This window comes from Phyllostomus hastatus, unplaced genomic scaffold, assembly GCF_019186645.2.
Source record: "Phyllostomus hastatus isolate PE091 unplaced genomic scaffold, TTU_PhHast_1.1 phas_contig_283, whole genome shotgun sequence".
Taxonomy (NCBI): domain Eukaryota; kingdom Metazoa; phylum Chordata; class Mammalia; order Chiroptera; family Phyllostomidae; genus Phyllostomus; species Phyllostomus hastatus.
In genome coordinates this window covers 7,151,961-7,175,475 of record NW_025333833.1, presented here as the reverse complement: position 1 = coordinate 7,175,475, position 23,515 = coordinate 7,151,961, and the positions used below count along the sequence as shown (strand labels likewise).

General features: G+C 63.0%; 1 protein-coding gene across 2 annotated transcripts in view; it reads right to left on the bottom strand.

The window, feature by feature from the left end:
• Positions 1-11,191: 11,191 nt before the first annotated feature.
• The window catches only part of PAPPA2 (pappalysin 2), a 188,642-nt gene continuing 176,318 nt past the window's right edge, over positions 11,192-23,515 (bottom strand). For both annotated transcript variants that reach the window (XM_045838564.1, XM_045838565.1), the window contains exons 22-23: positions 13,237-13,335; positions 11,192-11,859 (exon numbers count right to left, since the gene is read on the bottom strand). In XM_045838564.1, coding sequence (XP_045694520.1) covers positions 11,785-11,859; positions 13,237-13,335 — 174 coding nt within the window. In that variant the 3' untranslated portion in view covers positions 11,192-11,784. The remainder of the gene's footprint in view (positions 11,860-13,236; positions 13,336-23,515) is intronic.

Below are 23,515 nucleotides of genomic sequence, written 5' to 3'. Positions count from 1 at the left end.
TGCCGCCACACGGTGGCCGCCGACGGGAAGCGGGAGTGAGGCGGGGACATCTGAGTTGGTTGGTGATTTTTACTATTTTTTAGTGGAACCTTAAAACCCCTGCAGGTGACACCTGAACCGGGGAGAAACGGACCCGCGCCCCCTGCGGGGTTTCTCCGTCACCATGTTCCCCATCGGCACCACCCGGACGCCTGCCGGCCAGCGGCTCCATGGGCGCCGTCGTTCCAGGGGGTCACTCCGGGGCTTGTTTTGCAGTTGACTTGATTTTTTTCCCCCCAAGACGTTCATCAAGACACTCTCGAGTTCTGTCACACTGCCCATGAAGGTCCACCAGGTTGGGGCACCCGGTGCTCCCGAGTTCCTGAGTCCAAGGCAACTGGGGACAGACAGGACACCAGAGAGCTGTCCGCCCGGCCCCAGGACGCGCTGCACCCTGGGAGCCGAGCCAGCCCAGAAAGACGCGGCAACCACCGGGAAGGCAGCCCTGTGTAGCCTCCTGCTTTCTCCCGGGGCCCCGCTGCTGATGCCACACCCGACAGGTGGACCCAACCTCCGCCCAGGGCCCCGAGGGCTTCCTGGGTTTCTGGTTCCTTCCCCAGGACTGGCGTCAGGTCTCCCTCTGGCAGACCGCTGTCCTCTCCTCCTCACCGTCATCTTTAAGAGGCACGGAGCGCCACTGGCAGGAGCACCTTCAGAGCGGGCTGCCTGGGAGACCAGATCGAGGTCCAGGTTCCAGAAAAGGAGTGGGACTGTTTTAGGAAAAACCCCGTGCCTCCAGGATGGGCACCCCCCACCCCCGCCCCGACCCCAGTCTGCATTGTGCTCCCGCTTCTCCCTGGTGTCGGCGCCGCTTGCCCCGGACAGGCGAGGCCTGCTGCCTGCGCTGGTGCCCACGAGGGCCCGCACGGCCACGTCAGTGTCGTGGCGCCCCAAGTCACTGCTGATCACGCAAAACTTCCTTCCGCCCTTCGCCCCCACCGCCCTCGCCTGCCCCCTCCGCGCCGCGGAGTTCGCTCCATCGCACTGTAGTCCTGCAAACCATTCCTCTGGATGAGCGGCAGCGGGAGGACCTGCACCTTCACCCCCGCCCAGCTGCCGGGAGTCCGAGACGCTGTAGGTGAGCTCCATGGACTTCAGGGAAGGGGTGTCTGTGTGGGCGCCGGCGGGGGTCCACCCACAGGCAGCCAGGCCTTTCGGAAGGCCCTCTGCAGGTGGGCCAGAGACGGCCCTCGCTGGCCCCGCCCACCTCAGCAGCCTGGAGGCGCACTCAGCACCCTGCCCTTGACCAGCTCCTCACCTGGCAATGCGAGAGAAAGGCCGGGGAGCAGACGGAAGGTCTGGAAGGCCAGTGGCTGGGCCATGCTGATTTTTCTCTAAACGGTACCAATGACGGCCACACCCCTCGAATGCTCACTGAGTGCAGGTGCTGCCAGCGTGCTTCCCGAGTCACGGAGCCCTCACACCTCCCTGTATACCGCCCCCCCCCCCCGCCCCAGAGCACCAGCCTCAGCTCCAGCTCAGTGACGAGGAAGCCCGGGCAGAGCGGCTGCAGGCCTTGCCTGTCTGCGCTGTCTGGGCACCACGCCCTGGAGCACAGGCGCTCGGCCCCCGCCGCCTGTCCTCAGCCTTGCTCCCATGCCACCAGGGCAGCCAGCTGCCCCCACTGTAAGCTCCACGGGGTCCTGCCCAGAGAGCCTTCCCTTCCCCACACCTCCAGGGTGTCCATGTGCCCCCGTGGGCAGGAGGAGGAGCCCAGAGCACCCCTCACTCTGCAGCTGGAGCACCTTTGGGATGGTGAGCTCTGTCCACAAGCGTCCCCACCAGGGCCGGGAATGAAGTCTGGGCTACTTCTGCCCTCACCCCCTCTCTGCATCTTCTGCATCTGTCCATGGAGAGTGGCAGGTGTCCCTCCTGCTCGGGGCTCCCCTGCCTCAGAGACCACCCTCCCAAACCCAGTGCAAAGGCTGCAGAAAACGGCCGTCCCACCTGCGGTCCATGCAGGGCCTCGGCTGCGACGCCCAGGGGACAGTGTACACCATCACCACAGAGGAAGATGCCCTGGGCAGCAGGACACCGACCAGTGGGGCGGCGAGCTAAGGTCGGCTTCACTGCTGCCCCTGCGTTGTCCTCTGGGCAAGTCCGCGCAGGAAACCAGGGCCGCACAGCAGGGGCAGGGTGCCCAGGCGGCCGTTCCCACCCCAGCAGTGGGCGAGGTGAGGACAGGGCACGGCATCAGGGTCATCCTTTTTTGGTCCCCCCTTCTGGTTTATGAAAATAAAGAGGCTCACTGTTGCCGGCTCTCCCAAGTCCCTGCCCCTCCTCGTCATCCGCTTTATCTTTGCTTCCCCGGTCTGGGACCCTTCCTCCTCCGTCCCTTCCTGCCCCGTGACCCTACTCTGCCCTGTGTCCCCTGGGCCCTGCTCACAGCACACACACCCCCTCTCATACACACCCTACACGCACTGCATACTGCACATACACACCACACACATACTGTGTGCACACATACACCTTCACACACGTATATACACACACACCACACACCCTACACACACTACTTACTGCACATAACTACACACCCACGCACGTATATACACACCCTACTCATACATACACACCCACCCACACACCTTACACTACATACTGCACGTAGACACCCCACACATACCCTATACACACACGCGATACACTGCACACATACACACAACAACACACTGTACAACCCTAACAGCTGCGACCCACCTACTTCCAAGTTCAAAGGAGGGCCGGTGGGAATGGGGCGGGACAGCTCTCAGGATCCCCTGGGGACCTGACTGCAGGGTCTGTGCCCTCGGAAGACGCGGCCAGCACACCCTGGCGACACCGACCGAAACAGGCCTGGCGGAGCCCACCCCGAGGACAGTGGGGGCGGGTGGTGCTGGGCCAGTGTTAACCCTCTCATGTCCAAGCTGCCACGCGGACCTTAGGGGAGTTGAGCCGCTTCTCTCCAGCACCCCCTCCCAGCCTCGGGGCTCCCGCCAGTGCCCCCCAGGTGGACGTGCCCCCCAGGAGGGCGCAGAGCTTTCACTGCGTGTGCAGCCATTTCCCGTGGAGTGCGGTCGGCCCGTTATCTTTCGTTAACCATGTTTCTCAGCGTTCCGACGTTCTGTTAAAAACCGAGTGCGAAGAAAACACTTGACCGCCATAGGAGGAGGAGAGGACACAGTGTGACCAGCTTCGGGTGCAGCAGTGTTGTTTAAAGGGGAACTATCGTACGAGTATTACACAGTGGAATCGTCAACTAAATAAAAAACGAGCAGCTAGTAAGTGTAGGCGTTACTTTCTGTCTAAATCATCTGCGTCTGGTCGGACCGCGGGAAGCATTCCAGCTTTAAACGTCAGATTGCAAAGACAGAGGCCTTGCAGCCCGGCCTCGGACTGGGGCAAACAAATACGTAGCAGCGAACTACAGACTTACACCACTGCCGTGTAGTGGTGACTCTCCCTCGCTCCCCGCCACCTCCTCCAACGAGCGAGCCGGTGAAACCGGCCGCGTGTCTGCACCCCTCGGGCACCGTGCGCTGTCGGGAGGCGCCCCGGTGGGTAAGACAAGCTTGTTCTCCGTCGCCGAGCACAGCATTGTGCGGGGAGAGCTAGACATTGGACCCGTCATGGCGAAAGTCATGAGACCACGGCAGAGGAAGGAGTTCAGGGCGTATGGACACTGCCGAAATGGAGGGAGGCTTTGGGCATCTGAGGGAATTGTTGCCAAGGTCCCCGCCCCCCCCGCCACTGGCCACGCTCCCATTGGCCGGTCTGTGGAGGCCGGATGTTAGGAAATGCCCCACGGTGCACAGCCCACGCGGGCCCTCCCTCTCCCTCCCTACCAGGTACCTTCACCCGGACGCCACGCAGTCCCTTCTCCTCCCACAGCCGAGGCGAAGTGCCCGCACACTCAGCAGGCCCTCTTGAAAGGGGCTGGTGCGGGTCCTCGTGTCCGGGCGGGCAGGGAGCAGGGACTCCTCACTGAAAGGAGGTGAGGACGTACGGTGGCCGCATCACAACACGGCCGTGCGCCCTCTGACACCGCTCATCCGGGAGGGTGTCCCCCGGCTCGCCCCTTGAATCCGGGCAGGCGTGACACCAGCTCACCCAACCCGCTGTGGTCGCAGCGACACCGTGGGGCTCCCGGGTCTGACTCACAAAAGGCCTTGAGGTGTCTGCCTTCTCTGACACCCCAAGAGCTCTTGCTCTTGGACCTCCGAGTCACCACCTAAGAAATCTGAGGCCACCGTGGTGGGGACATCACGCTGGAGAGGTGACCTGTGAGCTCAGCGGAGCCCGCTGTCCCGACACCCCTGCTGAGGCACCTGACACACACACACACACACACACACACACACACACACAGAGCTGTGCTGGACCCTCCGGATGGGTCCCCGTGCCAGCTGCATGCCAGCCCGCAGCCTCTATCAATGCCACGTGAAAGAGAAGGCCCACCCAGCCAGCCCCAGCCTGGATTCTGACCCCCCAAACTAGGCAGCATAATAAAGTGGTCATTGTTGTTTAAGGTCAAGGTGAGTGAGCTGAACAGCAAGCTTTCACCAAACAAGTTTTATGCCTGTTGCTTGTTTTGTCTCACGACGGCGCGGGGGGAGGGGGCCTTCTAGGGAGCAAAGCTGACCAAGACGACGCGCCACCTGCACACGCCCAAGCCTAGCCGCCCGCCCCGGGTGTCACCGCGTGGAGAAGGCCGGACTGTGGGCCAGGGCCATGCACAGTCACAGTCGAGGCTCCTCGGGCTGCGAGTGTCCTGGCAGACCTGGAGGAGGGACCCCTCCCTTGGCCGGTCTCACTGAGGGTCGCCGCAGACGGGCACAGGACTCACGGGCGTCCCCACCCGTTCGTCTGGCCGCACTCTCAGGCCGTCCCCGCCGCTGCCAAGTCTCTACAGTTACAGGACCCCACCACGCCCACCGGGCTGTTGTGTCCACACCATGGACACCCGGACGGGGAGGCCAGTCCAACGCTCATCAGGCCTCCCGGCCTTCCCAACAGGCCCGTCTCCTGGGGCCCAGACGGGAGGATGTTTTGATCTCCGCTCTGTAGCCTCTGTGTCCCTTGGCAACTAGGGAGGGATCGGAGGCGGCCCGCAACTGAGGTGTCGGTGATGGAGCTGAAGGCTGGGGGGGGCATGGAGAGGGGAGCACCGTGGGAGGGTATTTGGTTGCCAGGGCAACGCCAGCAAACACTCCCCGGAGAGGGTGCGGCCCAGGATTTAACGAAGTGCCACTGGGTTTGCGCGGCAGCTGGAATGTCTGAGTGTGGCTGCGCTCCCGCCCGCGGGGCCCGGGCCAGGCCGCTGGCAGGGCTGCCGGGACCTCTGGGGAATGCTCAGGATGCAGACGGGCAGCAGCCGGACGGCGAGCAGGCCTCCCGGGCGAGGGTTTCCTTACCCCCGGCCACAGAGCGGGGCCGCCCCGGAGAGCCTAGGAAAGCCGCAGAAAGAGCCAGAGCAGACCTGACCTGCACAGTGTGGCGCGTCCCCCAAACGCTGAGCCCCATACGCTTCAGGGAGTGGACTGGGCGCTCTCAGAGCCTGCCCCCGCCAGAGCTCACCCCCGTCTCTCCCCGCGCAGTCTGCGCTCCTCCAAGGCGGATTCTCACACGGGGTCCCGGCCCCGGATCGCAGGGTTCCCCACCCCACCCCACCCCATCCCCAGACAGAAGGCAGGTGCGCCGCGGGCAGTGGGCTGCAGAGGCAGGTCCAGACAGATGCTGGGCCCGGGAGAGGAGGCCAGGCCACAGCCACGGGAGAGGGAGTGGTGGGACGTGAGGAGCGGACTCCGCGCACAAAGCCCCGGGCCCCCAGCGGGGTCTGTGTCAGATGCCCAGTGGGTAGACGGTGCTCTCGCTAGCCAGGGGGTTCAGAGAACACCCGGTAAGGGTGCCCCGGTGAGGTCACCTGCTGGCCAGCTGTCTGCGAGGGGGGCCTGGGGCTCCCCCGGAGGCCCAGACTCAGCCCTTCTCCAGAACCAACTGTGGTCCCTGTCTTACCTCGTCCTCCCCTCGGCATGGACTGACCGGGAAACTCTTGTCTGAGCAGAGCGGGAAGGGGAGCTGGAGACAGAGCTGAGATTTTAAGGGAATGCAAAGGGCCAACAGGGTGGTATCGGGCACTTCACTGCAAAAGGAAGAACATTCCCTCATTAATAAATACGTATTATTAGTAAGTGTTTCCCGAGCTCCAGCTCCGCCGTGGGGAAGGAGCTCAGCCGGGGCGCAGCTGTACGTGCCGAGTGCTTCCCAGGCTCACCGAGGCGACCCCCCGCTGGACGCTCGGGACAGCCCTGCCAGCGGGGACGGAGGCCCCTCTTCGCAAAGGGGCCCTGAGGGAGCCAGGCGCCGGCCAGCACCTCCCCGAGCTGGAAGCCCACCCTAGGGTCTGGGCCTGGGGTCCACCCCGAACAAGGAAGCCCGGACACCCGCGTGCCCCAGACGTCCACTGAGGTTCGCCGCAAGAGGGCCGGGCTTGCACTACGTACGTAGGTGCCCCGGTGCCTCCAGGACCGTCTCCTGTCCCTGGAGGGAACCTTGCTGCTCTCCCCAAGCCACTGCCTGGGGTCCCCTTCGCAAAGGGAGACCCCCTCCCCAGCTGTCCCAGGTCATTATGGGTGGATGCGGGCTGCTCAGGGAGGCGCACGCCCCCCAGGCAGAACCCCGGGACACGCGCCGGCGTTAACACGGCCCTCTGGAATTGGGGGTCAAGCACATTATCTGGCTGACAGTTCTTTTAAACTAAAAATACTTAATACTTGGAATCAGGCTCACCGTCTAACTATTTAGTCTAGGGCCTTAAACTGGAGCACGGCATGACTTTAAATGGAATTTCATCTAAAACAATGCCAAAGGTTCAGGGACACTGAACTGCGTGTGAGGGTGTGTGTGTGTGTGTTGTGTGTATGTGTGTGTGTGTGTGTGTTGTGTGTATGTGTGAGAGAGAGAGAGACACCAAGTTCGTTAGGGCAACTCAAAAGTTAAGCCAGAAAGTGCACGAAAGCTCAAAAGCCAGCCCGTCGCCATCTCCACTATCCCAGCTGCGAGGGACACTTGGCACTCATGAGAGCACCCCCCTCCCCCCCCACAGCCTCTGAGGCGGGAACCCCCTTCCGCCCCGCAGACGGCAAAGGTGCGCCTGAGGCCGCTCGGGGACTCGCTCAGGGTCAGAGGGCTCCACCTCAGGTGAGGCCGCCTCTTGGACTCGCTATCTCGTCCGATCGGGTGGCTGTTTCCTTCCAATCCCTGGGGGGCAGAATCCGAAACCACACGTGCGCCCCCTGGGTTCGCTGGGGGGGGCACGCCAGAGCATAAACCGACTGCCCCTGAGCTCCGCGGCCACCGTGGGAACCGGCCCTGGGCCACCACGCACTCACAACCGCCGGGCTGCTGGGCCCCAGCACCGTGGTGCATTTGAGGGCAGCCCGAGGCGGGGAGGGCAGGGCGGGCGGACAGGAGGGGCACGAGAGGGATGCAGTGGGTTTGGCCCAAGCACTGTGACGCTGGGGTGGGCAACAACTTCCCTGAGCACAAGCTGGAGCCGTGACCGCGACTGAGGACACCGTCACTGACCCCCGGTCCCTGCCTGCCCTCACCCCCTCCCGCCCCCTGCCCCAGCCACGCTGGCCCGGGCGCTCCTCCCTGCAGACGGACCGAGTGCTCTCACACCTCCTGCCTGTGCCGGGGGCTGCTTCCTCGCCCCCAGGGACCCACTCTCTGTACTACTCTGACCAGCTAGTGTGGGACCTTTGCTGCTGAAACTGGCATCTCCCCGCGCCTGGCCACGCCCTCCCCCCACCCACACCTCGGTTTCCTCCGTGGGCTCTTCACCAGCAGACAGACACTTCTGGGTGTGCCGTTGTCTCCTTAGCCTCCTTCCAAGTTCCGTGACAACGGGGACCTGGTTTTCTCCCCTGAGGAGGTGCGCAGGGACTGTCTGGTGATGGGACGACGACAGTACCAGTTCTGTGGGTGCTGCCCACCGCACTGAAGTCGGGGAGGCACAGACATAAACTGTGCAGCCCTGGGACCCCGTGAGCTCCTTCCTACCAGAGGGACTTGCAGTTGGGCGGGACGACCCAGAGAAGGAACCGCGACAGTGAATGATCCGATCTCTCGCAGGCCCTTTCAGGCCGACAGAACGAAGAGGGAAAGAACGGGGAGCTCACTCACGGGCAAGGAGCTGAGTGCAGAAATCACGCACGCCTCGCGGTGCGTTGACCGCCAGGCGAGACTCTGGTGGGAACGTGAGCGTTCACGCCCAGGGAGGCGCAGGCTCTGGCGGGCTGGGAATTTCTGACCCAGTCTCACCTTGCTCTAGCCCCAGGCACCCAGGGCGCCTGTGGGCAGCTCTGTGAGTGTGGCCCCCGGTGAGAGAAGATTCTCACCACCACCACCACATGCCCTTCTTGCCCTGGGCCAGCCACCGGGCAACCGCGACCACCGGGCAACCGGGAATGGGAGGGCAGCTGAGCCAAGCAGTGGTCACCCTGGGCTGCCGGGATGCAGCCATTTGTGGGAGGAGAACCTCCTCTCTGCGCCCCCCTCCACTGGAGCCCCTCCTCCCCTGGCTGGCCTGACTCTAAGGGCCCGCTGACCAGTGACTGGTCCTGTCATTTGAGTTTGTCCGTCAGTGGAAACCAGAGCTCCCAAGTCCCTCTCCAGGACTGTCCCTGGTGACCCCAGTGGGCAGAAGGCTGCCTGGCCCACTGTCTCCAGCCAGCTGGCCCAAGTGGCATTTGCAGGGCACCTGCTTGTGCCCGGGGCCTGGCGTGAGCCGCGGGGCCGGACAGGGAGCTCTGGAAGGCTCGCTCTGAGCTCTCCCACCCTCGGTCACCGAGAAAGCCCCGAGGCGGCCAGCGAGCACCCGAAACATAAACAGGGGAAGAGACCTGTCGTGTCCCCCCATCACTCGGTTCTGGGTTCAGTCCGGGCGCAGCGGGCCGGACACCGCAAGGTAGGAAGCATATCGCACATTACGCTTGTGGCAGGAAACTGGGATTCCCACGCCGACCTGCACTTAATTACGGGGACTTAAATTTTCCTCCAGCTCCTCTGTCACTCGGGGTCCCCATCTGCAGAGTGGGGGCGGGGTGGGGGTGGGCACAACACAACAGCACAAGCGCGGCCTCACCCTGCCTGCCCCACGGGGCTGGGAAGTGGCTCCGGAACAAAGAGACAGATGGGAGAGGCTGGGGAGAGGCCGGCGGGCGGTGGCCCAGGGGGTGGGTAAGATCCGGAGGAGGCCGGCCATCCCACGGGGCACAGGGGAGCTCATGCCTGCAGTCCCTCACCCGGACGACCCACACGGGGGCTCGGAGCACGAGGTCCCCACGGGGCAGGTGCTGAGTGGCCGGAGCTGAGCGCTCTCCAGCCCCGACCGAAACCGTCCGCTTGCTGTCCCCAGGCAGTGCACTGCGGGTGTCGCCGCCACAGAATGAAATACCGCTTACATCTCTCCGCGGGGGTCCCTGAGTACAGGCCCCCACCGGCACAAAGCATGGGTTCCGCGTGCCTGGGGGTGGGCCAGCTGGGGACCCGGCTCAAGGCCACGGGCTCAGGCCCGGCAGGATCCCCTCCACGGTGCTAGACGCCTCCCCAGGAGCCCGGACACTGTCCCCAAGGAAACAGTTTCACGTAGTTTTGAAAACGGAGAATCTGACCGTTCCCACTGTCCTTGCCATCTGGAACCTGCCAGGACCCCGGAGGTAAGTACTTATTCTCTCCCTAGGGGGCACTCAGTGGGGCCCCAAGCAACACACAGGCTCTAGTCCCTGGTAGCGGCGCCCGGACAGGGTGCGGGTTGCTGGGCGGACACACTCTGCTCCTTCCTGCACCCCACCCTGTGGCTGAGCCCCAGACACATGTGGGCACATGCCCTGTCCTCTTCCTTCCACTCCGGACCCGTCTCTCCCCCACGAAACCCGGCTCAGCACAGCGCCGGGGGACATCCCCTCCTGCCGGTGCAGCCGTGGCCCCGGTGCTGACCGCCGACGGCAGAGCCCGAAGCCAAGGCTGCCCTCTCGTGTTTCCGCTCCTGCTTCCACGGGGAAGGGGGCTTCGTGGGAGGCAGGCTGCCAGCCCCTCCTGGGATGATAAACCGGGGTGTCAAACAGCAAAGCAGCTCCTTACTCGCACTCCCCGGAGCCTCGGCCAGCCACCGTCCCCAAGGAACCCAAGGGTCACAAGGCCCCGTGCTGAAACGGCACCCCCGGGACCCACGCGGAGGCAGGTCCACATTCGTGGGTCACGGCACGTGCGGCCGTCCGCCCAGCAGGGAAGACTAGCAGGACAGACCCTGAAGAGCTGAAGTGCTTCTCTCTGCCCACAGAGTGTCACCCTCGCTCCACGTGTCTCCGCAGCTGGCTCCAATCAGAATCTCCGGCCGCCCACCCGCTTGACGCCTGGCGCCGGAATGGAGTTCACCTCCGACTCTGCGTTCCTCCAAGGGTCCCTTCGGTCGGCTTTGGAGGCCGGGGCCAGGCAGAGTCCCCACGGGCCACTCTGTCCTCCTGCCCAGGACCCTCGTCGCCCGACCTCTCTCCCCGCTGCGGCCGCCTCTGTCCCTCCACCCCTCCTGCTCTTCCGTCTCCTCCGGCCTTTCCTCCCTGCCATCCCCCTAACCTGTCCTTCCCCAGAAAACCGACAGTCACCTGGCTGCGAATGACAGCCAGGCCTGGGGACTCGGGGGGAGGGAGAGCAGAGGCCAAGTCTGAGGAACGTGTGAGTTGCTGTGACCCGGGGGGAGCGGAGGGCGAGCCCCAGCACGGACTGGGTGCCTGCCTGGCGGCGGTGGAGCCCACTTGGGAACAGCACCCACGGAGTGCAGAGGGTCCTGGGTCGCACCGACTCCCGCCCGGAGTTCTGAGGAGCGAGGAGGAGTGAGTATCCTCTTTCTAGACGACCCTCGCCCAGCTCCCCACGCCTGTCCGTGTCATCACTCCAGCCCCCAGCACCTCAGGGTGGTCCCAGCGCCCAGCTCGTAAAAGGGTGGGGAGCAGACCCGTGAGCATGGAGAACCCATAGCATCTGCCTTGCTCCCCTCCCCCACACCCCCTCCCCTCCCACGGCCCCCTGAGCCCCATCCACACAACCACGGCAGAGGACTTGCCGTCCGTCCCCGAACCCGCAGCGTTTATTCCGGACGTGGGGACTTCACAGCAGCATGTGTGGGACAATGGCTAGCTTGAGCTTCGTAGACAGCAAAAAATATAATATATATATAATATAATATATTTCTATAATTACGTTTAAATACTCATCGAGAATAACTAACCTCGGTATTACTAAGGGAGACCGCACAGAGGACGCGGAGAGCGCCAGTTCGAGCAGATGGGCCCCGGACGGTGGCAGTCCACGCCCACGGGGTGCGTGGAGTGTCCCCCGGTGTGCAGGCGGTGGGGTGGGCTGGAGGAGGGCGGGCGCCCCGAGGGGCGTGGGCAGGCGTCGCGGAGGGAGTTGGAGATTATACAAATGGGGGAGGAGGGTCCTTGCACACCTACCAGGTCTCTCCCGCTGCTTTGAGTCACCTGCCTCCTTGAGGAAACCTCTGCCTACGATCCGTCCTTCCTTGAGCTACTGGATGTGACGGGTTGGCGCCCGCAAACGCCCTCCTGTGTTCCTTACACGCTCCTTCACGCTCCTCCTTCCCGTCATGAACTCCCTTCTCCGTGCCCCTCCGGGTTCCCTTTGTGGGGGCCTCCCTCTCTTCCTGCCTCCGGGGCAGCGGGAGGGGGGCTCCGGCCCCAGTCACTGGTTCTCTTCGGCCTTGGGGTCCCGGCAGGTGCACTCATCTGAGTCACAGTCGGCCGCAAAGGGGATGACCTGGGGGGTCAGAGGAAAGAGGAAACGGCCTGCTTTCCGAGCCGGGCACCACACTCCTCCCGCTGGGTCCCGGAGGACGCGTGGGAGGCCGTGCCAACACCACCCCACGGAAACGGACCCTCAGCGCTCACGCCCGCACACCAGGGCGTGTCGCTGTCTGCCTTTAGAAGTGGGCGGCCCAGCGGCAACTGCCCCGGGGGACGCTGGTGTCATCTGGAGAAGATGACGGTACCAAATGCACACGTCCGGGGACCTGTAACCCCTGTCACTGCCACCGCTAACGTCCAGACCTGCTGCTGTTCACGTTTCCGCTGCATTTGTATCATTACAAAATCCCCTTAAAGCAGGGGACGGATGGCAGCGTCTCCTCTCCTCGCAGAGAGGCCCAGAGAGGTCAGGTGACTTCACTCCAGGCCGTGAGGCGCTGGCTGGACCACCGAGGCTCCAGAGCGCGGCTCCGCAACTCCCACTGCCGCCGAGCCGGGAGCCACAGGACGGCTCTCGCCTCCTTCCTGAGCCCGGGGCTCCGCCCTTCTGGAACCAAGGCCCTGCTCGGGCTGGGCGAAGCAAGGCCCCTCTCTGCTCCCTGCTCCCTGCTCCCTGCCTGCAGCTGGCCGGCCTCCCCGCTGGGCGACCCTCCCTCCTCTGTGCCAGCGCTGGTCTGGAAAAGCCTGAGCTGTTTGCACCACCACCGCCGCCAGATGAACGCACTTTGGGGACGTCCCTCACGTCGGCCCACTAGCATCGCAGAGCTCCGGCGCCCTCGGCTCCTTCACCCACATCACTGCACAGTGTCGGCCCGCTGAGTGTCAGGTTCAGCGTGAGGACGCATGCTAATCTAATAGAACCCAGAACCAGAGAAATAAAAGGCGAAAGGGGCCACTGCCCTGGCTCCAGGCGGCTGGTGGTGGCCACTCGGCTGATGCCTGCAACGTGCTGACAGTGCCCCTCACAGAGTTCTGCATGGGATCATGGAGCCTAGTAACTGGGTGTCACGTCACCGGTCCTCCCCCCCCCACCCCCACCCCCACCCCGAGCGGGGAGGCCGCTGTCCCCTGCCTACAGAGACGCTTCCTGGGCAGTGAGCAGGCATGAGTCTGTCCGAGGCAAAAGCCTCGGGTTCTCTGAGAGCACCACTGGACTGACAACGAGAGACTTAGTGCTTTTTAAGGATCTACCCTAAAAACCGCTGCCCTGGATCCTGCCACGTCAGAAGCCCCAGTGTTTGCTCATTGCAATTCCCTCCTCTCAACTGTGGAATAAAAACCGGTCACGAAAACAGCCAGGGGAGTGAGTCGCAGCACCTGACCCAGCCCCCCGCCCCAGGCTGCCGCCACATACTCCCCACCCGTCCCCCCGCCAGGCGCCCACACTTACCTTCCTGGAGGACAGGGTGGAGGAGCAGCAGTCGCCCCCGTCGTAGTGGCAGTAGGCCCGGTTGTTGATGGTGTCGCACCAGCCGTCCGCTTGGAAAGGCTGCAAGGGCATGGGCGTTCAGTGTCCGAGCCCAGAGCCGCCCCCACCCCAACACCGGAGACGGCCGGGGAGAGCCCCCGGGGGGCAGGCCACGAACGACCACACGTTCTCCAGAAGCTGAGTCTCAAGACGAGACCCGGGAGGCCAAGGAACGGCGGCATCTCCCCGCCCCACGTGCTCGCGGCCACGTGGAGGCCCGGAAGGGCTCACCTGAACTAACTCATATAATTAGGCCCTTATAGCGTGCAGGTGCGGGTTACAAAACAGAGTCACACGTTTTAACCCTTGACCATCAGGAAAAAACCCTGTGCATCGGGCCGAGGTGGCTTTAAAAGTCCTGCTACCAGCTCGGACATGGAGGTGCAGAGAGAGATGACAGAAATGGTCTTGGGCCACCAGCCAGACTTGGGACCGGAGGGCCTGCCCCTCGACTTTGTGGCGCCTCTCGTAGATCAGGGACCACCACTCCCACCTCTTCTGTGGGTGCTCACACTCGGAGACCCTGGGGGTTCTGAGGGGCTACACAGACTCCAAGGCTGGCTGCACAGTGGTCCTCGGGTGAGGGACCCCCGTGCTGGGACAGAGAGAGCCCCCCCACACACACACCCACCTGTGCGCTGCGGCAGGACTCGGGGTCAAAGCAGAGAAAGTGGGCTGTGCCCTTCCACTCCTCTCCCCCCGAGAGTCCATGGGACCAACCAAAGTGGGAAAGGGGCCCGGGCCAAACCAGAGTTAATGGAGTGTTTCACCCCAACGGGGAACGCAGGGTAAGGACGGCAACGAGCGGTGAAAAACAACGCACGGCCCAGGGCACAGTTCCTCCGGAGCCTCTCCTGGAGGGGAACAGCGGCCCCTAGTGGCCTGGAGGAAACAGCGGCCAGCCCGCCCACCCAATCACGGTGGCCTTCCCCACCCTGGGCGACGTCGGGCGACGGCAGGGCCTCGGAAACGGTCACCAGACTCCTGAGCTCTGAGGCCACCTTCCAGTTTACAAGTTCCTATCGGCCTCTCCCCCATGCTCCTTAAATGTCAAATGGGAGGACTGTTCCCTCCTCGGTTGCACTGCAATGAGACACATCACTAAACTCGAAAAGAAGAACGGCCATTCAATAATTTTCGCCCACTGAGTGACATGGGAACGAGCCCATCCGAGACCTCACTTCAGGGTTTTGATCTATTCGACGGGCTCCGGAGGTCGCTGGAGCAACATTCCAGAGGTGTGCCCGCTTGCCAATCGCTGGAAAGTGGCCACTTGTGGGGCGGGACTCAGCAGCCGGCACCCGGCTGCAGCGATGTCAGCGGAGAGCACGGAGTGAGCATGAATTCTGTCTTCAACACGGGGCGGGGCGGGGGGGGGGTGCTCGCTGGGACAGAAGACAGAAGATTCCCAGATGAGCATCGGTCTTTCACGCCGGGGCCAGCCACTCGGGCCCTGGAGAGCTGGGACGGCCACACAGTCAGGGTTCGGGCCCATCACGGCAGCCAAGTCGTAGGACCCAAAATACTGCCACTTGCATCCTTAATGCCTGTCGACGCCCGCAGGTCCCCCCGGGAGGACCAGACACACCCACCGGGATTCCCCCGAGTTTCCTTTTGCTCCTTCAAGCGTTTGGGGTCTGTTTTCCCGTGTAACGTGGCATCTGTTCCCTTTCCTCCAGCCTCAGCGGGCTCACTGGCACGACGCGACCTGTCCCCTCTTTCTTTTTCGTGCAACTGTCTATAAAAAAGACCACCCGAAACACTCCTCCCACCACGTGAGCATGGCTTCGGCACGGAGGGTTCAAGGGGGAGCTCCCTTTTCACAAGAGCGGTGGAAACATTTGGACGGGTCAGTAAAGGAGGCCGGGGACTCCATCCTCCCAAAGCACCCCCAGGCACAGCTTCTCACCCCGCGGACATCAGGGGGGAGGACACACTGGAAAGAGCAGGGACGATCTGGGAACCTGCTCTAGAAGCTGCTTCTTTTCTGCTCTTAAAGGGTCGTCTGGGAAGAGAAGGGAGTTCAGAAAAAAAAGGAGCAGAAATACAGAGAAAGGGTTGGAAAGACACGAGCATTTAATTTACTGTATACCTATTAGAATTAATTGCTCCTCCCCCAACCTGCCAAAAACAACTTCTCCGCCCGAAACAAACAGAGGCTCCCGTGGCAACCGGGCCCTGGGAAGAGGCTCGCAATGGAAAAACCGGGAAGGGGAAGTGACTGCCTGACCCCAAGTGTCTCTTAGACGTCTGCAGACGGGCCGGAGACTCCGAGCTCTGAATCTCAGGAGCGGAGAGGTCTCAGACGCGGGACGGCGCTCCTTCCCGAGTGTTTTCCAAATACCTGAACACTTTTCCTTTAGAAGCCACCTCTTCCTTTTAAACATTTTCGACCAAAGAAAAAACCTTTATAAAATGTCTACATCCTTGACTTTCAATAATGTATAAACTCCTGGCTGGCGTAGCTCAGTGGATTGAGCTCGGGCTGCTAACCAAAATGTCGCAGGTTCGATTCCCAGTCAGGGCACATGCCTGGGTTGCAGGCCATGGCCCCCAGCAACCGCACATTGATATTTCTCTCTCTTTCTCCCTCCCTTCCCTCTCTAAAAAGAAAAAATAATGTATAAACTACAAAGTCATCGACATGAACACTTCACACACACACACACACTGCATTTATCTCCAAGCCCGCCTGACTCAAGTTTCTCAGAATTCTACGTCAACAGCTCGTCTGAGGGGGTCTGGGCGGCTCCTCTCGGGGAGCGTGAGCCTCACGATGCCCCTGCGGTCAGCACGCAGAGGCTCCTCTCGCCGGGCCCTCTGGCTCGCTGCCTGCCGGGCGCACGAGCCGGCCGAGTGCACGGCTGCGCGTGAGCGAAGGCATCCAGAGGGGAGGGGCTGCCCGTCTCTCCTGCCGCCAGTGCTTGGAAACCTCCCAAAAAGGAAAGATGACTTCTTCGTGTTGCGTTACCTGGGGATGCCCTGCTGAGGGTGTGGCTGGGAGTCAGCCACAGGGAGGGTGGCCCTGTCTCTCGTCCTCGGGTGTAGTTCCTCACCCATTCCGTTGGTCAGCAGTGCTTGTCCCACACACAGAGATGCCGGGTGCAGTTACGGGGATGCACACATAAACAAACCGAACACGGCTCTAGCCCCGGGGAGCACCCAATGTGAGCACGCACCGCTGACTTGGGGGGTGAGAGCTGGCACAGGGGTGTGGGCGGGAGAGCAGCACCTGACCCGGATCTGGGGGTAGGGGACGCGCATGAGCCTGCAGGGGCTGGCTCTATGCACAGCCCTTGTAGAGGGCCCCGGGGCTGTTAGACTGGGGGAGGAACAGGAGCCTGGGACGCAGAGGGCGAACACAGAGGGCTGGATGGCCCCAGCCTGCCTAGCGCAGGGCCCGCCCTCGGGAAGGGGTCCATCGGCTTCGACTGACCAGCCAGTAACCCCTCTACGACTTGAATTAGATTAAGGACGTTTTTCTTCTACGGCTTGTAACAGAACTCATGACCTCAGTGATGCTTTGGAAAGGTCCGTTTGGACTTGAGGTCTTCTAACCCACAGGCTGGGGTCTCAGCCAGGGTGCCCCTGTCCCCTCAGGTGACACAGGAGCAGAGTCCCCATCGAGGCCCTGAGGTGGGCTGCAGGCCAGGAGACGGTGTCGGCAGGTTTCGTCTGAGGCTTCACCCATTTTCCTCTTGTTTGGGGCCCCTGGTGATGTCCCCTCCCTCCCCGTCTCCCAGCTGTGGAGCTGAGGGAGTACACTTACATCTGATCCAGCACCTTAGGGTTATCCATCCAAGGAGGACTGTTAGGTGGTATGTTCTACTATCTCCTCCCGCTCAGAAACGAGTGGGCGCCAACGGTGAGCCGGTGGGGTAAGTGTACATAAAATCTGTGCCACCTCCCGGTCCGACGGCGGTGTCTGTGTTCACGCGAGGAGAAGGACAAGGCCGCTGTGCCCCTGACAGCGGGAACCGGAGAGTCTGAGTCGTGACTCTCGTGCGGCGGCATGCCTGGCAGGCTCCCTGGAGCAGAGGGTCAACGAAAGCGAGGCCCTGGCCCCTGGGGTGCCGAGGAAGCGCCCTCAGCCACCAGCCTGTGTGTGTACCTGGGGAGAGCCTGCCGTGCGCCGGCATCGAACTAGCGTACGGGACTAAGAAGACCCTGAGGCTCGGGGCCCTTGACCGTGCCGTCTAAGGGTTAACCTCTATCACGTGCATACGAGTGAAATGGGCCACAGCAAGCAGGGCAGGGGGGGCTCCCTGGGTCCGCAGGGCCGGACAGACTTTCCAGGGGAGGCTGGATGTGAGGAGTCCATTCAGTTGGTCACGGGGTCCCTGCTGTCTGTTTTCCTTTTACATCTTCCAGTGCGTTAGGAGCTGGAAACCGGAACAAAGAAGGCAGTGAAACCTCCTCAGCTGTCCTGGGGATGTTTGCAAACACCTGTCATCAGGTGGCTGGGGTTTCGCAGCCACCTGGGAACGGGGCCTCCGTCAGGGCCTCTGCAAGGCGGGGAGCTTGTAAGCGGTTCTGTCGGCATTGTGATCTGGAGACTGCCGGTGAGGGCCACTCTGCAATGACAGAGTCACATGGCGACACTGCACAGGTAGGTCGGCTCACCTGGAACTCCGGGACGGCTGCTGCCTACCAGCCCTGAGGTCTGCACGATTCAGATCCAGGCCTTGGCCAGTGCACTGTGAGATACGAAGGGACTGTTGAATTACCACAGCGGCTGCGGCTGCAGAGAGGACCTCCTTGAAGGTCACGGGCCTGCTCCACAACCGTGGGTCAGCAAGATGCCATGGGAAGAAAGGCGGTGCCCCTCCTGTCGGTGGGGCCGAGGGAAGCAGCCTCGTCCGGTGGTCCCGAGAGAGGGCTTGCGGTGCGGGGTCCAGCCTTGCGGTCTGGCATGCTTGGCTGGCTCACGTGAGGTCGCCGCGTGTCTGTGTGGGGCTCCGAGCCTCTGCCTGAGCCACCCCCGACCCCGAAAGGAAGAGCAAATGAGGACCTTCCCAGGGTCTGAAAGAGGAGCCCGGGGATGGTCGGCTCCCTATCCGGCACCAAAACCGAAGCGCAGTCTCGGAACAGGCCTCACCGAACAGCGCAAAAACCCACCTCCCCCACGAGAAACACCTGGGGTAAGTTGAGATCGAAAAGGAGAAGCAAACAAAAGAAGGTCCAATGACTTCTTCCGCCCACAGTACTTCCATCTGCTTCCAGGCACCCGGAGCGTACCAGCCGCTGCCCGGGGAGAAGGCCGGGCTGTGGGCGTGGCGGCTGAGGGCAGGGGTGCCCAGGTTTCAGCTTGGTCTGAACGCCTGTCAGGCCGTGAACCAGCCGCTGGCTTGTTCGAGCAGCGGCGTCCTCGTCCGAGAGTGAGGACACCCACCTCGTGGGTGGTGGTTGTGAGGAACGACTGGGCGCACGGAGGGCCAGCACTCAGCCTGCGGACCTGCCCGTGGGCCGTGTCCAGAGGCTCCTGGTCTCATGCAGGCGCCAGGGGCACGACCTCTGCGTCTGCAGTTCTGCGTCTGCAGTTGTGGGCCGGGGCCGGGGGCCCCTCCACAGAGGCTCTGGTGGGAAACACGTCGCCGTCCCACCACCGACGCGGTAACAGGGTCACAGCCCTGGGTGCGCCCCGGCCCGCGAGCCTCCTGCCCGGTCCGTCCCCCTCCCCACCCACGCGCCCATCGCGTCGGGGAGCGGGTCGGGGGACCAGGGAGGGGGCGCGGAGCTCACACAGACAGAGTGGGGCAGGCCCCACCGACCGGCTTCTGGACACGGAGGCTCTCCTCAAAACCGTGGTGGAGACGTGGGAGTCCCGGCCCCCGAGAAACCCCAGGCCGTCACCGACACCTCTTCCCTGACGCGTGCACAGGCGAACAGGAAGGTGAGAAGACTCGCTGTGCCTTAGCCTTCCGCCAAAGCAAGCCCCTGGCAGCCCCTTTCATTTGGCTGCAAACAGGGCCCCAGCAGCAGGCTTTCCACCACACACACACACACACACACCCCGCCTCCCGTCTTGGTCCCACTCGGTCCCGAGGGGGTGGGAGGGGGCGGGAGGGGGCATCAGACCCCTGAACACCAAAAAGGGGCCGGGGATGTTTACGGAGAGGCTGCACTTCTCTGGGCCAGAAAAATGCCAGCTCGGACTCCACGCCCTGCTGAGAGAGAGAGAGAGAGAGAGCGAGCGCGCCAGCCGGGAGACGAGAACAGCTGTCCCTGGGTCCTCGTCACGCTACTGTAGGGGACTCAGAAACCAATGACACAGCCCCCCTGCGAACCCGTGGTCTGTTCTGCAGAGAAACACCGCGGCAGCGAGCCACCGCTCTGGCCGGGGCGCGTCCTGGCCTCCGCATGCCCGGGAGGCCTCACCTGGAGTGCGACGCGCTGTGCCTCCGCTCTCACCCCTCTGCCTCTCACCAGAACTGCCCAGGGCCGTGGCAGCACCCAGCACCCTCCTGCCCGCCACCCCCCTTGCTCCTTTGGCAAAGCTCCAGGCTCCGTGAGGGGCGCTGTCTGGCTCTGGAGCCTCAGAGCCCGACCCCGTGTCCTCGAGAAAGACCCGAGCCTTTTTTCTCCTCCTCCCTCAGCCTCGACCACACCCCACGTGCCTGGAACGGGCCGTGTGCGGTGTTCGAGAGCCCACACAGCTCTGGGGGGCGGCGGGGAGGACGGGACGAGGACACAGCAGAAGTCTGTTTCCGAGGGGGGCCTGGCCCGGCCTCGCTCTACACTGGGAACACGAAGCAGCCCCTTTCTGTCTGGGGAAAAGCCTGTGTCACAGACGTCCATGACACAGGTGTCACCTGGAGTGTTCCACGTTGACTCTACCCCAGGTACCCGCCGTGGGGCTGGTGGCGGGAGCCCTGGGCACTCGGAGGGACCCGCAGTGCACGTGCCCCTCGGCGCAGGGCCACACAGCGGATTCTATGCCCAACACGTGACAAAGCCCTCGTCCTAAAGCTCCGGCGGCACCGGCGCTGCACAAGGAGCATCGGAATGGCATCGGGGACAACAGGGAAGAAGCCACAGGCCAATGGGGGGCGGGGGGGGTTCGCTCCCCGAGGAATCAAGGGCACAGCTGAGAGCCACAGTTCAGGACAGGGAAGGGGCCGGGACACTGCGAATGCGGGATGAGCCCTGACGTCTGAGGACGGACAGGACTTGAGAAGAGAGCTGAGGGGGAAATCTGCAGCGAGGCACCCACTGCGAACCAGGGTTTCCCGTGGCCGGAGACAGGATGCACCTGTGAGCTCCTGCCTCACGCACCGACGGCCCGAGGTCGGACCCGGAGGAAGCTGGCCCTCATCCTGAAGGCAGCGAGGAGCGGTGGATGGGGCAGGGCTGTTTCTGAGCAGAAGGACACGATGGAGGTCGTGCTGCCAGCGTCCGACCTGGGAATGGCGGGGGGCGTTCGAGAGGGAAAGGGAGGGGTTCGCAGCAGGCCGAGGTTGCCCTCCAGCAGACGCGAAGCGACCGGAGCGGCCATGGCTGGCCGGGCGTCAGACGGGAAAGGAAAAAGCGGGCAGGAGGGAGGGAAGACGGAGGAGGAAAACTGTCAGCACTGGGCAGGTGGTCCTGTCTCGGCAGAAGACCCCCGGGGGTGAAGGCTCGTCTACGACACTTTGACTATTCACATCGTGCTTAAGCTTTTCTCCAAAAAAAGAAGAAATTTCTCATTTAAAAAAAAAAAAAGCTAGAAAGCATCCTTCCTAAGTCTCAGGACTGGGAGACACGGCCCACAGCTGCCTCTCCCTCTGCGGCAGGGGCTGGCGGGCCCCACGCCCTCCCCCCCACCCGATGCTGCCAGCCTCCCCACGGTGGTGCAGACGGTGGTGCAGACGGGACTGTTTTGTCGCCCCAGTGACTGACATCCAGCGCCAGCCGCGCTGAGGAACGGCAGGAGGGAGGTGTCGTGTTTACTCGAGAACACGTCCTTGCCAACAGTCTTGTTTCTCTCCGCCCTGGTCTGATTCTCAGCCCCCGCGCCCGCCAGCGGCTCCAGCCGTGGGGCCGATGACTGTGCTTCTGGGCCTCGACCTGTCACGCCATCCGCGGCCGGCCGGCCGGCGGCCTCTCCTGTGCCCCGCTAGCTGGGCGGGCCGTCCGGTCTCACGTCCGCCCAGATGGAACCCATTCTCCGAGCGAGCGGCCTGTTGACACTCCCTGTGTCGACGGGAGGCTTGTCTGTGCGTCTCGCTCACTCGGCCCCTGAGCGGCCGCGTCTGTTTCACCACAGGCCCTCCTGTCCCACGTCCCACGTCCCACGTCCCCCGGCCCCCGGCCCCCGTCCCGGAGAAGCCGGGCTCACTGGCACGCTCCCCTTTCTCCTCTCTCGCCGGCTCCAAGCTCTCGACGACGCCCGGGGAGGCGTCCCCGCAGGTGGCCGGCGTCCCGTGGTCAGTCCTCGGCTGGGCTCTCTGCAAGCCCTGCATCCCTGGTTTATGTGTTGCTCGAGTGCTCTCTCGACCTTCCCGCCGGCTGAAGGACAGAGACTCCTCTGGGGACAGACTGCCCTGTCCGAGTCCCACATGTGGGCCCAAGCTCCACCCCTGCGCTCCCTCACCAGTGACGCAGGGAGGACAGTGACAGCGGTGACGGCTCGTGGGGCATACCCGGCACAGGATAACCGTTCAGCTAGGTCAGTCCGTGTGCTGTGAGTGCAGGGTGGGCTCTGCCTGTTTCCTGAGCATGCTGAGCCCACACACTCGGGGGACCGATGTCCCCTGCCGGTGACGAGGGGCGGTGGCCCTCCCGGAACTGGCTACCAGAGAGGTCGCCTCTCAGCACTCGGACCGGAAATCCCAGGTACCTGGTTCACCTTGCCAACTGTGGGCGTGGAATGACGATACAGAACATCTCCTTAGCAGGCAAAAGAGACGAGCCCAGTTATCTGAGACACTGATCGCCTCTTACGTTCTACTGTGGACAGCTGAGGTGTCACAGAAATGCAGCGTCCAAGTTCAGCTTTCGTCCCCAGGTATATTTTTTATTTTTCCCCCATCATCCCTACCTCCAGGCTGGACTCTGCTCCCCCTGACTGCACCCTGAAACACTCTATCCATCCCTGCCACAGTGTCTGCTACTCTCCTGCCCTTCTAGAAGGCAGCTGGCATATATCGAGGGATCAGGGACAAACACGGATCTGCAACTAAATAAAAGATAAACACTGGGGCAAAAAAAAAATTACTTTGTGCAGAGTTAGGGACGTTGTGAGCCACACGGGACAGAAAAGTATCTGGGGGAGAAACAGGAGCATACACACAGCACCTCCAACATTACGTGGTGAAGGCAGCCGCTCACTAAGCAAAACCGAGAGACCAGTTCTGGTCGAGACACCAGTTCTGTGTGTCGTCTTCTGCCCAGGCGAAGTGAGCACAAGCAAGACCCGCCTCCCAGTACGCTGGGGTCTGGGGGTGTGGCTTTGGGAGGCAACAGTAATAGTCACTTGATGAGACCAATGTCTAAGAAGAGACGCCGAGCTTCCTCTCTGCCCTGTGTGGACGCAGCCGGAAGGTGGCCACCGGCACGCCAGGCGGCCAGGCCGCACCAGGGGGCTAGATCAGCCCCCACCCCGGCCCGGGACTTCCCCGGCCTCCAGAACGCTGAGAAATACATGCCTGCTGTTCAAGCCCCTCGGTCCACGGTACATTGTTACAGCGCCCAAGTAGACGAACACACGTGCCTTATTCAGGGAATTCACTAATGTAGCTGTTTTCACTGATCTGTCAACCCAAAGAATTCCCCGAGACCCCGTCTGGGAAGAGGGATTGGGAGAGGGGTCGAGAGGAGGACGGGCGGGAGGCAGCTCTCCCATGGAGGCCGAGCAGTGAAAAGATCACCGGCCTCGGGCCTTGGGTGACAGGCCACCGGGGGAGGGTCTGGCCCTGGGCCGGGCGCCCAGGCAGGAGACCGGGGCCAGGGAGCATGGCCCACAGGCAGGGCTGGCCACAGGGGCTCTTGCTGGACCTATGGCGTCACCGGGGCTGTAAGGGGTTCCCAGGCCAGAGACCAGCACCCCCGCCCCGGGACCCCCAGCGCTGCAGACACGTGCCACCCAGCTGACCGTGTCTCCTCCCATCAGGAGACTTCTGCTGAGTCTAATCTCACTTTTTAATGAGTCCTCACGTGGCCTGGTGAGGCGGGCTAATGGGATTATCCACGTCCCACTGACGGGGAAAATGGGACCACGGGG